Source organism: Protopterus annectens, chromosome 3.part1 (genome assembly GCF_019279795.1).
Source record: "Protopterus annectens isolate FY-2018-M chromosome 3.part1, PAN1.0, whole genome shotgun sequence".
In the NCBI taxonomy this organism is placed as follows: Eukaryota; Metazoa; Chordata; order Ceratodontiformes; family Protopteridae; genus Protopterus; species Protopterus annectens.
The window spans coordinates 977,051,746-977,068,020 of record NC_056732.1 but is presented as its reverse complement, the minus strand read 5'-3'; the positions used below and the strand labels follow the sequence as shown (position 1 = coordinate 977,068,020).

The 16,275-nt window shown below is 41.4% G+C and overlaps 1 protein-coding gene across 1 annotated transcript in view; it reads right to left on the bottom strand.

Moving 5' to 3' along the window:
* TRAM1 (translocation associated membrane protein 1) overlaps positions 1-16,275 on the bottom strand; it is a 641,016-nt gene that overhangs the window by 126,227 nt on the left and 498,514 nt on the right. The window contains exon 9 of the mRNA XM_044067154.1: positions 9,133-9,276. Within this exon, the coding sequence (XP_043923089.1) occupies positions 9,133-9,276 (144 nt within the window). The remainder of the gene's footprint in view (positions 1-9,132; positions 9,277-16,275) is intronic.

Genomic DNA, 16,275 nt, shown 5'->3' with positions numbered 1-16,275 from the left:
GATGAGTCATTCTCTTAGTCTGAGTCAGTACAGCTGGGAGAATGGCAAGACCTTGTAATGTTTGACAGCCTTCATCAGGCAGTGAGGGGCTTAAGGATTAGTTAATTCTGGAAGAGAAACAGACAGAGGGCACAGTGGGACCAAAGAAACCCTCCACAGAGGTGAAGGCCTGACTCTCTTTCAAGAAGTCACTGACATACTGACAGGCCTAGCCAAATAGTACTTCTACTTGCAGTGGGCATCTAGGATACTGGTCAGCAGTTCTTTCATCAAAGATGGCAATCCAAGATATGATAGCAAGTAAAAAACATGGCTGAGCTAATGGCTACAGTTAGCACAGCCAAAACTGCAGCATGCTAAATGGAAGCCTACCTTAGAAGTATACAAAGTGTGGATGAAATACTTCCCAAGTCAATACTCAAGGAAATCTTTAAGCTTTTCTAAGCTGCCAAAACAGCAATAAGTGGTTGTTTTTGCAACTGTTAACTCTTTAATATCACTCACAATACTTTGAGATAATTTTAACACGTTGATTGCACTTCTGCATACTTTGAGTCTTGAATACTAATCAGATTTCTGATGTTTCTATTATACTAAAAGCAGTAAACAGAAAGTCTGAATATAACACATTGCCACAAGAAAATGCCACTAAAGACTTTTTGATCATGCTGCAACTGCCCGATTTCAACAATTATGCAGAGATTTAAAAGTCTGAATATAATAATTACAGAAAAATGATGAAATGAGGAGATTTACATGAATATGTTATGTTAATGGTCAAGTTTCTAAATGCTGTACTTTAATGGTTAGGGCCCTAGAGGATAGGGTAAGTTAGCAGTCTTTATGTGACTTTTTAACAAAGTAGGTGTTTATATTATAGTTAGTATATGTCTGTTTGATATGATTTTGAGCACACCATATATACATGTTTATGGATATGTGGACTATTTTTTGGTGCCCATGATATTACATTTATGTAAATGCTTCACCACATTTGGACATTTTTTCATCAGAAGCCGATTACACTCCGCATAGCTTTAAACTAGCACGAGTTTATATACTTAAACACTTAAATCTTTCTTGACTTTAATATCTTATTTCCATCTGAAAGCTTGGATACTACAGCTAGTCTGAAATATTAAGATTCCAACAGACAACCACTTGCATATTTTAATAGTGTAACTTGGTTGGAATACTATTGACTATTAGGACTTGTCATATTTATCATTGTAGTAAACGTTGAAAGAAACTGTTGGCTTTTAAGCATGCACATGTGAAAAACCACAAGAATGACGTTAATAAGAAAGGCTGAATAGTAACACCAGTAAGCATAATGCGATGCATATGTAGGCATATGTAAAGATACATGACCAGCAGTGTTTCACAAAAAATAAAATGATTCCAAATTTACCACGGTTTGACTTAAATAGTTATGTCTATTTGAAATCTTGAATATTGCTTGGTTGTTATATACCCATTTAAAAGACATAGGATAGTCTGTTAAATGTGACACTAAGCTGTTAAACGTTAAAAAGAAACTGCAAAATTTGATGGATTTCTGAATAACCATAAGTGCAAAGCAGTGCATGGAACACTGCAATTATGCTCTAAAAATGGGAAAAAGATAAGCATGTTAAACTCTTTTTCACATTCGAAAGGTGCTTAACAAGCTTTTGTTAATCACTGCTCACTGATGTTAAGGTCAGGTCTTGTGTTGGTGACTGAAAGCAGACAATGCTGGCTCACACAAAGAACAGTGGCAAAAGGTAAAACAGCTTTTAAACATGCTGGATACTTCACCTTGTCACACAAACTGTGGCAGAACAAAGCATCTAACAGCTTTTAAACATGTTGGTTTTTCAGGGTGATACTGAAGTGTTTTACTGGCTTTCAAAGCCTTTGAAATCCAATAAAACACTCTGCGCTCCTATATTTTTTTCTGCAACTGGTAGCACATGGAGAGCTACAAAGAATTCATAATAAACTTATTTTCAAAATAAATGCCAATAAATTCACCTCTTGAGCTTTGGTTTCGAGGTGAAGCTTAGCACTCATGTTTCAACCTCATAAGCCGATTATGATTAGAAACCCAATCAAAGTCATCTATATCAGAGGAGTGAATACTGCAATTAGTGGAAAATGATGAACATGTCATAGATTCATACTAAGCTAACTGCTCTTGTGAGCCTTTTTAAGCCTAGCCAATTATCCCTTGTGAGACTCAAACCCTGCACCTTGTGTTTATAAGGCAACACCTTAACCATTAGGCCACCCTCCCAATCCTGATGTTAACAAGTTTTAAAGTAAGGTAATGTATATGTAAATGTAAGGTTATCTTAAGTCCACAAGACAGGTAGGTTACATGTACACTTCCTGCTTGGTTTAGTTACACAGGGAAAAGGAGATGAAAACATTTATGAGGACTTGTTTGGGATTCATTTTGCAAATTATCTATAACCCTGCTCAATTTGTTGGTGAGGACTATTACATGCTGTGCTTGAAAAGGCTGGCAAGAAGTGTGTCTATTTAAATTTGTAAATAGCCAGGCATCATATGGTTGTCACTTGCCAAGTATTACTCCCGTGTTTCCAAACTAACAAAGCAAGACTAGTTTGGTCACTGTGTACTGAAAATTTCTAAATTATTTATGTTTACATTTTAATCTGAAAAAATTGTGTGTTAAAGTGGCAGCAAACTTTTCATATAGAATTCCCCCCTTTGGTATGTACCTAACCAAGCATATCCAACAACTTGAACATCCACAGAGGTTTCTGACTAAAAGAATACAGGGTGTTAAGTAATGTGACCTATGCAGACCGCCTCAAAGCCCTATCCCTGTATTCTGTCTCCTACTGGCTGTTGAGAGGAGATCTATGCGTGGCATAAAGGGCCTTGACAGACCCACCTCTGATGGACCTCCTGCATATCCACAAAACAAACAGCACCAGAATTACCCAATCTAAAGGCTTAAACCTTGCCTGTGATATAAATAGGAACCTGCTGGAGAGATAGCTATGTATCCCAGAGAATACCCCATTTATGGAACAGGCTCTCCATCCATGTGAAACAGAGTTCCTCCCTAACCCAACTCAAGTGCAATATGGACACTTGGATGGGAAAATGAAAATTCATCCCTGGTTTGGCACCTATGTCTCTAATGGACACAGGCAACCTGTAAATGGCTCACCTCCTGGGCCCCTGCTTACACTTATCAAGGGTATTAGAACTTGTCAGAGATTTGGAATGCATGGCTAGGCTTAAAATGACGCTTGTGGTCATTAGCCCATTAAACACCTATGAACCTATGGATACATTGCAAAGTACAGTTGTGTACACTTACCATAAATGTAGATGTTAGAGTGTATTCACTGTTGCAGTCATCACACTTGGGTTATCTGCCTGCAGATAGCCCTCAGTCGGTCTGAATACCAGAGACTTAGTATTTCTGCGTCGGATGCTGTCACTTCTTCCTTGACGTCAGGTCTTCAGGGGTAGAAAAACAAGCAGCCGACGCCATTACATCAGTTTTGCTTGAGCCAAATGTCAGGAGCCCCCAAACAGGGAGCTAGGATATGCTGGGGAAAACACTACCAGTAAAAAGTAAATACCAATACCAGTAGGAATAAGCCATAGAGAGGAGAGATAGAGAAAACGAGGGGTCTGGAGGGAGGGAAACCAGGACTGCAATAGTGAATACACTCTAACATCTACATTTATGGTAAGTGTACACAACTGTACTATGTTCTTTGTGTTTCACTGTTGCAGTTATCACACTTGGGTTGATTCCCAAAGCTGAGGAAGGGTGGAGGCAGTCAAGAAGAGTTAGGGTTGGCTAGTAGATCTTGCAACACTGCTGTAGCAAAACTTGCCCTGGATTTGGAAAAGATAGGCAGGTGGTAATGCTTGGTGAAGGTGCATACAGAACTCCAGGTAGCAGCTTCAAGGATGTCCCTGGTAGGGACTCCCCTGAGAAATGCTGTAGAGGTAGATGTAGCCCTAGTGGAATGTGTTCAGACCCCCGAAGGGTTGGTTTTCCATGGTGCTTGTAGAAGAAATGGATGCAGTGTGCTATCCATTTGGAAATGGTTTATTTTGAAATGGCCTTGCTCTCTGCCCCTGTAGCAAAGCTGACTAGCTACAGGTCAGATTTTCTGAGAGGCCTAGTCTTATCAGGGTAGAATCTGAGCGGTCTGTGCACGTCCAAAGAGTGCAGTATCCCTTCCCCTTTATTTTGAGGATTAGGGAAGAAGGTTGGCAAATGGATGGATTGGTTGAGAGCCACACCTGACACCACTTTAGGCATAAAGGAAGGGTTAGTCCTGAGGGAAACCCTGTCAGCATGGAAAATAATGAAGGGTTCCACAGTCATTAGTGCTTGTAACTCAAGACACTCTTCTAGCTGAAGTGATGGCTAGAAGCAAGGCTGTTTTCCAACAGGAATTTTAACTCTGCTGAAGCAGCAGATTCAAAAGGGGGAAGCTTGAGCTTTTCCAGTACAAACTTAAGGTCCCAAGCAGGGGTGGGTGCTCTCCTTGGTGGCCTTAAGTTGTTTGCCCCTCTCAGGAACTGTTTGATGAGAGGGTGAGAGAATAGCGGTGGCACTGTATTGCAATGAGCCGAGATGGCAGAGGCATGGATCTTAATGGAGGAGAAGGATAGGCCTCTTTGGAGTAGTTCTGCTAGGTAATCCAGGATTAGAGGTAAGGAGGGCAGTGTTGTGTCCTTTCCTTTAGAATGACTCCAAGAACAATACCTTTTCCACTTTTCAGCATAGGATTTCCTTGTGCTGGGCCTTCTGGCTTCAAGGATGACGTCCAGCATCTGTTTGCTTAGGGTTGCTGGTATAGTATTTAAGGAATAAGTCAGGCTGCAAGATTTAGGGTTTGCAACTGTGGATGCAAAATCTGTTTCGTCTGCTGAGAAAGCAGGGAAGGGGTTTGGTGTAGATGCCAGGGTGGCATTATTGTCAGGCTGCGCAGGAGTGAGTACCAGTGCTGACATGGCCAGTCTGAGGCAATCAGAATTGTCCTTGGCCTGTTGTGTTTTATCTTGAGTAATACTCTTGAGAGAAGGGGCAGAGGGGGAAAGGCATAAATTGAGAGGTTTTCCCATTGAAAGGATAGGGCATCCACTTTCCAGGCCCTGCTGTGAGGGTTCCTGGTGCAGAATTTGCTTAGCTGGTGGTTGTAGGGGGAGGCAATGAGATCCACCTCTGGGGTCCCCCATTTCTGAATCAGAAGATTGAAGGTGCTGGGCTCCAATTTCCACTTGTGTGGGTCTAGGAGATTTTTGCTCAAGTCGTCTGCCAGTGAGTTTTGTTTGCCTGGCAGGAATTGAGCTTGTAGATGGACTTGGATGTCCAAGGCTGTGTACCACAGGGCCATGGCTAACCTGCAGATTGGGTAAGAATGGGTTCCCCCCGCTTGTTGATGTACCACATAACTGTGGTGTTGACTGTTTTTATCAGCAGCTGTCCTGTCAAGAGTAGGTATCTGAAAGCTGTTGGGGCATTCTGTACAGCTAGCATCTCTTTTTGGTTGATGTGCAGATGAATTTGACTTGGGCTCCAGTGGCCTTGAATACATTTGTCAGCCATGTGAGGCCCCCATGCATAGTCTAATGCATTTGTGGTCAGGGTCTGGGCGGCGTGTGGTTGAATAAAAGGCAGTCCCTTGTTGCATGCTTCTGCCCATCAAAGGAACTCTGTCCTTATATAAGGTATGATAGGAATGACGGTTTCCAGGTCCTGAGAATGTTGGCACCAAAGACTTTTTAAGTACCACTGAAGTTTCCTCATATGCAGTTTTGCATATGGAATTAGCAGTATACATGAGGCCATGAACCCTAGGGCTTGCAGCATTTTTCTTACAGATAGCTGGGTTCTGGTGGCCATTTGTTTGAAGTAGTCTGTCAGATAGACCTGTTTTTCTGAAGTGAGGAATGTCATCTGGAAAGTTGTGTCCAAGCTTGCTCCCAGGAATACAATCTTTTGACTGGGTACCAGATGTGACTTATTTTTGCTGATGGTGTACCCCAATGAAGTGAGAAAGCTTTTTACAAATGCCAAGTGCTGAAGCAATTCCTGACTGTCCACCTGAATCAAGCAGTTGTCCCAAGTACGGGTAAATTTGGATATTTATCTGCCTGCAGTATGCAAATGACTGGAGCCAGGCATTTTGTGAATATCCTGGACGCAGTAGATAAGCCAAAGGGAAGTGCAGAAAACTGATAATGCATAGACCCTGCCTTGAAACGTAGATACTTCCTGCATAACTCCCTTATGGGGATGTGCAGATAGGCTTCTTTTAAGTCTACGGTGACTAACCAGGCATCCTTGGCTAACATAGGGAGAAGCTGTTGCAGGGTAAGCATCTTGAATTTTGGTACCACCAGGAAGGTGTTGAGAATTGAAAGATTCAGGATTGGGCGCCAAGAGCCCTCTTTCCTGGGTACCAGGAAGAGTCTGGAGTAGAATCCTTGACCCATCTGTTCTATTGGAACAGGCTGAATAGTTCTGATGTTCAGCATAGAAAGTACTTGGTTTTGAGCCTCTGCCCACTGGTTTGGAAGAAGGTCTGAAAACCTGCTTGGGGTTGGCAGTGAATGGAAATAAAATCTGTACCCCTGGGATACAATGTTGAGGATCCATCAGTCCTGAGTGATGGACATCCAGTTTTTTGCATGAAGGGCATGTTTTCCTCCTAGAGGCACAAGCAACTGGGCAGGGCTGGTAAATAGAGTGAAGAAGTCATTGTGAGTTTTTTCCATAAGGAGGTGGCTTACCACTCCCTGCTTTAGAGGTGGGGGCACCCCATTTCTTAGATCTCTGCATACCCTGAGACTGTAGTCTGGGTGGTCCGTTTCACCTGGGTCTTGTTTGGGAAGGCCTGGAGGGGGCTGGAAAGGACCAGTGTTTTGAAGGGCAATGCCTACTGAATCTAGGTGGTTGTACATGTAGGAATTCTTTAACAGTCTGCATAGATTTAGCTTTTTCTTCTATCTTTTTAAGAACCTCTTCTGCTTTGGTGCCAAACAGTCCGTATTCAAAGGAGCGTCTAGTAATTTAGATTTGACATGATCTGGCAAGGTCGGCTCCTTCAGCTTGTCTTCTCAATACAGAGCCAGTGACTGCTGCCCTGCAAGATGCTTCTACGGCATCAAAGCCACACTGAAAAGTGTGCTTACTAACTTGGTTTGCAGAGTGGATAAGCTCCTGCAATTCTCTGTTTTCTGCACAATCTGGAAAAGTTACCAGTTTTTGTTTAATAAGTTCCATAACATGTTGCTGGTATTTCAGCATGTGAAACTGGCAATTCAATGCGCTGATAGCGATAGTTGCAGAGATATATACCTTCTTACCCCATCTGTCCAAAGCTCTGGAATCCCTGTCTGAAGGGGTGGGATTTTTGGCTGTAGTAGCCTTAATACCCTTAGGCCCCTGAGAAATGATCTCTGGGTCAGCAGTAGGATTCGTGAAAAGAAACATGTGAGTATCACATACTCTGCAGTAGCTGTCTGGTTTCCTAGGGGAAGGAGAGTCTGGAGTAAGACTGGATTCCATGAAAACATAATCTACAACATCCAGGACAGGGGGTATAGCTAAAGGCCTGTGCTAAGGCAACTCTAAAAATTCTCCAAGTCTTTTTTTGGACTGAGGACAGTCTTGGCATTCCCAATGGAAATGCTCTCTTAAAGTATGCAAGGTTTCACCAAAAGAAAAATCCTCTGGAGGGGAGGCAGAGGGAATGGATTCCTCTGCATCTGAATTCTCATAGGCGGATAAGGGCATGTCTTCATAATCAGAAAGGTCAGAGTCATCGGACTCCTGGTCTGTAGAACCTGAAGGGGATTGGATTCTTTGTCTCTTTGCAGGGGAAGGCTGGCTTCCTCTAATCAGCGTAATAAGGTCTTCAGCCATTCTAAGCATTTGTTTTTGTGGCATGAGTGCCTGAGCATGCACTTTGGTCGTCGGTTTTCTAGGCATAGTGCATACTCTGGGCTTAAAAAACTCGGCATTTTGGTTAAAAATGAAGTAGTCTGTTTCTTTTGAACATCGGTAGAGCGAAAAACTGCCTCAGAAGCCAGTGCCTGCACAGTGGCTCCGGACCCATTCAAGGTAGAGACATCCACTGGTTCCATAGTCGAAGAAGCATCTCGCAGCATATCGGACTCTGAATGGGTCTCAGCAGAGGCCTGCGAATCCACTGAAGCGGGCATCAGAGGATGTAAAGTTGTCTCACTGAGTACTGGTGGACTGGCGACTAGCTTAATGGAAGCATTGTAGGCAGTTTTGGACCTATGCTGTCTGTCTCTGTCTTTATCCTTACTTTTTTGGAAGATCGCTAGTCAGATGGCTTACCAAAGCCATTTCAGAATATGGAGATCGACAGCGAAAGAATTTAGCGACAAAGAATGGTTCGGGCGTTAAACAAGGCACAAAACCGACATCGAGGAACGTCTTGGTCTGGGCCTAAACAGGTTACGCAGTAAGAATGAAAATCTTTGTGAGGTATTTGCTTTCCACAGGCAAGACAATTGTTAACTTTTTCTGACATCGGTTAGAGCAAGAAAAAAGGATCCCCAACAAAGTACTTAGCTTTAGAAGACTTCAGGATTATTCAACTCGAAAACAAAAAATTCAGGCTTCGGGCTCCTCCTCTGCAAGAAAGACTGCTGTAATGGCATCGGCTGCCTGTTTTTATACCCCTGACGTCAAGGAAGAAGTGACAGCATCCGACGCAGAAATACTAAGTCTTTGGTATTCGGGCCGACTGAGGGCTACCTGCAGGCAGATAACCCATGTGTGAAGACTGCAACAGTGAAACATGAAGAACATCATACACAAGACAGAAATGTCAAAATGGTACCAATACATAAAAAACATTTTGTTCAATACCAATACACCTTGTATAACAAATATTGTTGTAATAAGTGCTTGACAATTATGCACTTTCTCACGTCTGTAGTTTGCACTTACTAACTGAGCCAAAACCACTACTGCTGTAGTCTATCTTCAGTGCAATCCAATGTTTACCACTGTCATTTAGAAGACAAGCATTTGTCAATCAACATTAACATTTATTCAAACATGAAGTAATTTTACAAAAGCCTGGTTGGAAAAAAAAATCCTACCTGACAAACAAGACATTAAAGTTTCCAGAATTCACATCCAAAACTTGGTTTTCTGCTCCAGCAAGGCCAAACCCAACTGTGAGGACAGACAGAGTTAGAGTAAGAAGTCTCCCTAGGATGAACAGCAGTGCCCATACTGTAAAACTGTAAAACAAGATGAAAGAAAACTTACTTGCCTTCATTATCCACAAGTCTGTTTCAAAGCAAATATATATGTATATAACAGACACACACACACACACACACACACACACACACACACACACACACACACACACACACACACACACACACACACTAAAGTCAAAGTAGAAGCAACATTATATTCCAGATAACTGCTTCCTTTAAAGTAAAGTATTACATGAGGAAACACAAGACTATGCCTAGTAGTAAAAGCATGGAAATACACTGACTGCCAAGGCCAGTATCTGTATGTTTCAATTAACAAAAAATACAATCCCTTTAAAAAAATATCTCGCAATCAAAGGTATGAAACCAGATTCTGTGAGTTCAGACATTGTGGAAGCATTTCTGCAGAAGGGTGGCTTTGCTCCCTATATGCTAACTAAGAGTATACCACTATTTACATTAGGACTGAGATTTCAAAACCTTGGACTTGGTATCTACTCCCCCATAATAACACTTACAGTTGTGCTATTCTAAGGACCACAATTAGGGTATTTAGAATGGTTTCCCTTTAAAATAACTGTGTACCATAAGTACAGATACCCAAACACTCCTTAAAGAAAGACTGCATTAAATAAAGGCAATCACTAAAAGTACAATTTCAAAGGAGGCCTTTTGCATTAGGTATTAGGATTTTCTCTTCTTACACCTCCAGTTGTAGAATTTAGATTTTTTTTTCTAAACTTCCCTACTTGGGGTACTCAAATTGTGATTGGCACATGATGTTACACTGTGTCAGTCTAGAAAGCCAAGTAGATGTACAGGAAAATTCATCTCCAAAGGACTGGCAAAGACAACATCCAGATACAGGAAGTCAGCAAGAATGCAGAAAGCACCCACTGCAAAATCTCCACAGATATCAACTGTTCTTGTAAGTTCATGTTTATTATATTCTACTTTGAAAGCTTTATGCAGTAGGTAACTTTGGAAAAATCCATAGGAGACTGGAGCCAAACGAAAAACAAAAGTCAAGGACTTACAGAAAATAACTCTTGAAATTGGTCAAAGTAATAAAGTTTTGTGAAGTTCTGAACCAATGATCAAATCTACATTTTTGAAGCAAGCACGAGAAACGGCTACGCCTCTCACACAGTGACCTCTAACAGCAGAATTCTTCAATGGCCAGTTAGCCACTTGCTGGCAAAAGCCAACCTAGTTAGCACTCCATTTGGAAAGGGTTTGTTAGCCACTGTAAGACCATCATTACCTGTGAGAAAGACGACAAACATCTTTGTTTCATGTTCCTAAACTAATGCATCTTCTTCATGTAAAGACCACGGTGGTGATGCTAGTCAAAAGTATGAAGGTCTCTGGTTTGCTCTGCATGCTGCCCATGGACATAAAACAAGAAGTGAATTGGACCAGTGTATGGATAGTGACAAAATCCCTTTCTGCACGAATTGTGCATTATTTGGGGTAGGACTAAGGGACACCCAATTCTTGTGAAAGACTAAAAAAGTTCTGAATGCTTTTACAGGGGATGCTGCAGGAAAAGAAGCAGTTCTTCTATCCTTAGCACAAGTATGAGAAAGCCTGGGCTGATGAAAAGTGATGTGAAAATGAAAGTCATGTGAAAAATGGGTGATGAGCAACGGGGCCCTGCCAGGGGACATTAAGGATTGACATGCTGTTAATATGCAGTTATGTTCTTGAATGTTGTAAGTGGGACATTCGGTGCTGACACCAGATTGCAGCTCTTCGCTCCCTGCAACATGACTGCAGATTGCCGCCTACTATCAACCAATACTGTGAGCAAAACTCATCTTCCACACTAGTTAAGAACTCTCTACTAACAAGAGATGAAAGGTCAGCTCACAAGTACACTTTAAAACAGGAAGTTGAGAACATTGTCTGGATTCTGGATACCTTAGCTTTTCCTCCGATCAGTCACGGCTCTCGACTGTTTTGGAAGACCCTGCCGATGGGCCCTTGCTCTGACCATCCTCTTCCTCATAGTAATGTAGATAAGGAGCTCTACAGTACATCTGGACTGGAGTACTGACAGACGATGCAATGTTTCACATCATGCCCCTTTCTCAAGCAATAAACTAGTGCCTGGGCAGGTCCTGGCTAACTGATATGATGACAACTGGAATACTTCAAAGGTTTACGCACTTTAGCAAGCAACTGCAGGTACTTTCTGAAACAAACATTATGGCAGAGATTCAACTGTGTAGGAGACACAGGAAGAAGTGGGGAGTGCAGAGGCTTGAGTGCTCCTGTAGTTTCGTACTTGACATCACAATCTGCTCTAGCCAAAGGCACATGCACCATGTGGGCAAGAAAAACAAAGCATTCTGTACTGTTCAATGATGGGGATTTTAGAAGAAGAAATCCCAACAGTTAACAGCAGAAATCTTGTTACTAGCTGAGAGTCACCTCATTGTAAAGGCAGTATCAACTTGTGCCAGCTCCTTGCTTGTTTAGATAACAAAAACAGACCGGCTGTCTGATCAAAATAAGAGAGGCACTGGAAGCAACTATTTTCAAGGTGTTCATGGCCAGGAAGACTATATACAGTTCCAAATGACTGATGAAAAACCACTTCTTCACTGGGAACCACATCATCTGCATAATTTTGTCTACAGGCAAATAATCACTGAATTTATGTAATACTCCCTACAGTTTTGACATGATGTCTTCTTGGGAGCAGACAAGGCATGTCATCCACATGAAAACTCTTTGGAGTTATATCTGGATTAATCTATAACAATGCCTATTATGACAAATTCTTAACTCCTTCGTTAATTTCAATAATTTCTCTACTCTGACACAGAAGACAAATCTGTAATGGACAACACCAATGTGTCATCACTGTCTGCCCTAAAATGCCTTCATTTCAAAAGCTTCTCAATAATGAAACAATATGTCCTTTCACTAGTACCCTATAATGCTTGCAGTGTAGCCATCAATGACCTTGTAGTCATGATGCTCCTACATAAATTAACACAAACACAACATACAGGATGAGAAATACAGGAGTCAGCACCACTATACAGGTAAATAACCCTGGAATTTACTACATTACTCCCTACCACTGTGGCACGAAGACTTCTAAACTCCAGAACTGAAATCTGAATAATATTAACAGGCTATCCACTCAGTGCATCATGATTCTGACTGTAAAAAATAAAATATGAAATGTAGTCCTTGAGCTATTATTCTTAAATAATATTAAACCATATAGAGCGTCTACTGTGTGGCGACATGTGTGAATGGGCATTCCTTCGTTGAAGGTTGTGCGTTAGGCCCGTCAAGCCAGCACGTGAAAGTCTACTGCCAATCATTAGCGGACCGGAGTTCCGCTGTGGCGACCCCTAACCGGGAAAAGCCGAAAGACACAAAAAAAACATACTCCCTTAATTATAAATTAAATGCCACCAAAGTACTTCCTTAATTCAGTTTTGGATAAATTGTACCAAATTGTAGTATTAATTTAGTTTCCAATACATTAAGCATTCCCCACTTAGTAAAACAGGGACATCAAACATGCAGTACATTAAACGAAGTTATGTACTCACCATAATGTTCCATCTGTGTTGTCCATTTTCATTCCTTCTCAACATATGGGTTTGGATCTGATCCTCAGATCAGACTCTGCCGCTGTTCTACAGCTCATGAAAACCTCATACTCTCGAGTTCCTCCCTTATCCATAATGCTGTAGCCCCTCTCCTTCTCCAGATTTTGATTGCAGTTCCCTAAAGTAATACACTGCAGTTCCCTAAAGTAATACATTGCTATATTTTACATACTATGGAAAAGAACTTCTGGGACCTCAAATAAAAAGGTACTTGGTTCCTTAGGCACTCTCCTGCTGTACCAGAAGTTATCAAAGAAACATGGTAGGGGGCTGGAGGGGGGGGGGGGGTTGAGGAAGAATGAAAATGGACAACACAGATGGAATGTTACGGAGAGTACTTAACTTCTTTACCTGATGTTGCCAATTTTCATTCATTCCTCAACATATGGGACAGAGTCCCCAGTTACCTGAATCACACGTGGACTCTAAGGAAGGATATTCCGGAGTACTCTAGAGCCAAAGGCTGCTCTTCCTCTCAAGACCAGATCCAATTTGTAATGAGCAATAAAAGGTATAAAGGTTAGCCCAATATGCAGATGCACAAATATCGTCCATGGATGTTCTGGATAAGAAGGCTGATGAAGTTGCCATTGACCTAGTTGAATGGACCTTTAAGGATTTAGGAAGGACCAAACCCAGCGTGTTATAGATAAAGGAAATACAATCAATCACCCATCTTGATAAAGTTATTGAGATTGGTTGACCCAATTTGGTTTTTGAAAAGGATACAAACTGGTCAGATTTCCTAAATTTCTCAGATCTGCAGACAGAAATGGAATTGTCTATGAACATCCAGTAAGTGTAACATGTTTTTGCCTCCGTTAGAAAAATCTGGAAAGAATACCGGGAGATTAATGGCTTAATTAATGTCAGATCTTGACACCACCTTAGGAAGGAAAGTAGGGGTTGTTTCTTAAAGACACTCTATTCTTGCGAAAGATTAAATAAGGAGGCTTATAAAATAAGACTTGCAGTTAAGATACTCTTCTAGCCAATTAGTAAAAAAACTCAATAAAAGTTCTAGCCAATTTAGAGTTTTCACTGTGTAATTCCTTAAAACCTCTTGTAAAAGAGGATAATGGGATATATGCAAATGACCCCTTACAGACATTGGGTGTTTCAACTATATGGCAGTTCTGAATGCCCATGACGTTTTTCTTCTTAAGTCTGTTAATGGACAAATTTAGGCCAATAGAGCCAAAACCCACTAGCTGTGGACATGCATGTTTCTAGACGATGTTACGTATATGAGAAAAATTGTTTTCCAAGTCTGACATCAAAAGTCACATTTCACTGCAAGTCACATTTCTCTGAGTTAGGGCCTGTAACATTATGGTAAGATCCCAAAGTGGAGTAGGTTTCTTGAAGGGGGGGGCTTTTGTAAAAAGGCTCCTTTTATAAAGGCTTTACAAAGCTGTGTAGATGCTAAGGTAGAATTATCAACTCTGATATGGAAATTGGAGATGGCAGCTAACTGAACTTTAAATGTAGAAGGACTAGCCCCCTCTTATGCACTGGTGCTGAAAGAGGGTCAGTGTCATGTAGTTGTGTCCAAAGGGTAAATCTTTTCCATTTGCTCTTACAGAGTTTTCTGGTAGAAGCTCTGTGAGAAGATAAAATAATGTGGTGCACTGGAAATGACAGCTTTGGCTGTCAGGCTATCAATGGAATTGGAGATACTATGTGGTTAACTTGAGTGCCAAGATGTCCGGGTGAGTTATATCTGTTGAATGAGTCTGAAATTGGATCCAGAATCCAAGATGGGTAAACTAGATGAGGCCAAAGGAATGGAAACCAAATCTGTCGAGGCCAATAAGGGGCAATGAGGATGACATTGCTCTTCAATTGCAATGCCTTCCGTAGGAATTATGAGAAAGAGGGTTGGAAGATAGCATAGAGGAGACCTGGAGTCCAATCATGAAGGACAGTATCTCTTGGCGACTACTCCAGTGGAGGGATTAGGGAAAAGAACCTGCTTGTTGTTTGGGGGGGGGCAAACAGTATGTCGAAAGAAAAACAAGGAGAAGTTATTCTTTTAAACAACAGATAGAAAGATAAAAGACTACCAACAATGATAAACTGGTGAAATACGGTCAAGCAGTAAGGAAAATTATACCAACAATGGTAAACAGAAAGCTGACCGACAAATGGCAAAGAATTACCAAGTATGGTAAAAAAGGGATACCAACCATAAGGAAAGGCAAAAGAGGACAATGATAAGAAATATTAGGAAGATAAACAACGAAAGAAAGAAGCACTTGTCGTTATGAAGAAAAGATTTGCTCAAGAGCTGCAGTGACCACGTCTGTTCCCATTGGCGGCAAACGAGATCTGGGGAAGGTGGGGAACTACAGCATTGTGAGTAACGGAAGAGCTTGAGAGTTTGTGGTTTCCACAAGCAGAAGAACAGCAGCAGAGTCAAAGCCAAGGATCGAATCCGGACCCATATGTTGATGAATGAATGAAAATTGACAACATCAGATCCTCCATTTGTCCTGCATGAAATTCATATGCATGGTTAGCTATACTATTTAAAGGACTATCTTTTATATCACTCACATGCTTCTGGATATGCTGTTTGACCTATGTGGCATTTCGGATGGGGACAAGGGGCAAAAGATACCACACATTAACAGGCACATACTGACCATTCAAGTAGGAATTCCACTGCACAGAAAATGATCAAACTTTACAGAACAATTATTTTCTTCATAATATAAAAAAAAAAAAAACTTTCTGAAAATACTTGTCAGATGTACTGGAAACACAAAATTCTGCTGAATGCATAACATTTCGGAAGCGGAGAGAAAAATGATGTAAGCTGTCTGTTTTACTTATGATGAACATATGAATAATACTGGCGTATTACTGTGGAGAACAGAAACTACTGCTCACTAGGGAAATAGCCTGTGCTATCAATAAAGTAAAGTTGTGGAGACTTACAATAAATGTAGATGTTCGAGTGTATTCACTGTTGCAGTCATCACACTTGGGTTATCTACCTGCAGGTAGCCCTCAGTCAGCCCAAATACCAGAGTCTTAGGATTTCTGCGTCGGATGCTGTCACCTCTTCCATGACTTCAGGTCGTCAGGGGTATAAAACAGGTAGTCAACGCCATTACATCAGTTTTTCTTGCCCCAAATGTCAGGAGCCCCCCCAAAAAGGAAGCTAGTATATGGTGGGAAACACCACCAGTAAAAATTAATACCACTGCCATTAAAAATGGCCAGAGAGGAGAGGTAGAAAATATAGAGAAAACCATGGGGGTGGAGGGAGGGAAACCAGGACTGCAACAGTGAATACACTCGAACATCTACATTTATGGTAAGTATACACAACTGTATTATGTTCTTCCTGTTTCACTGTTGCAGTCAT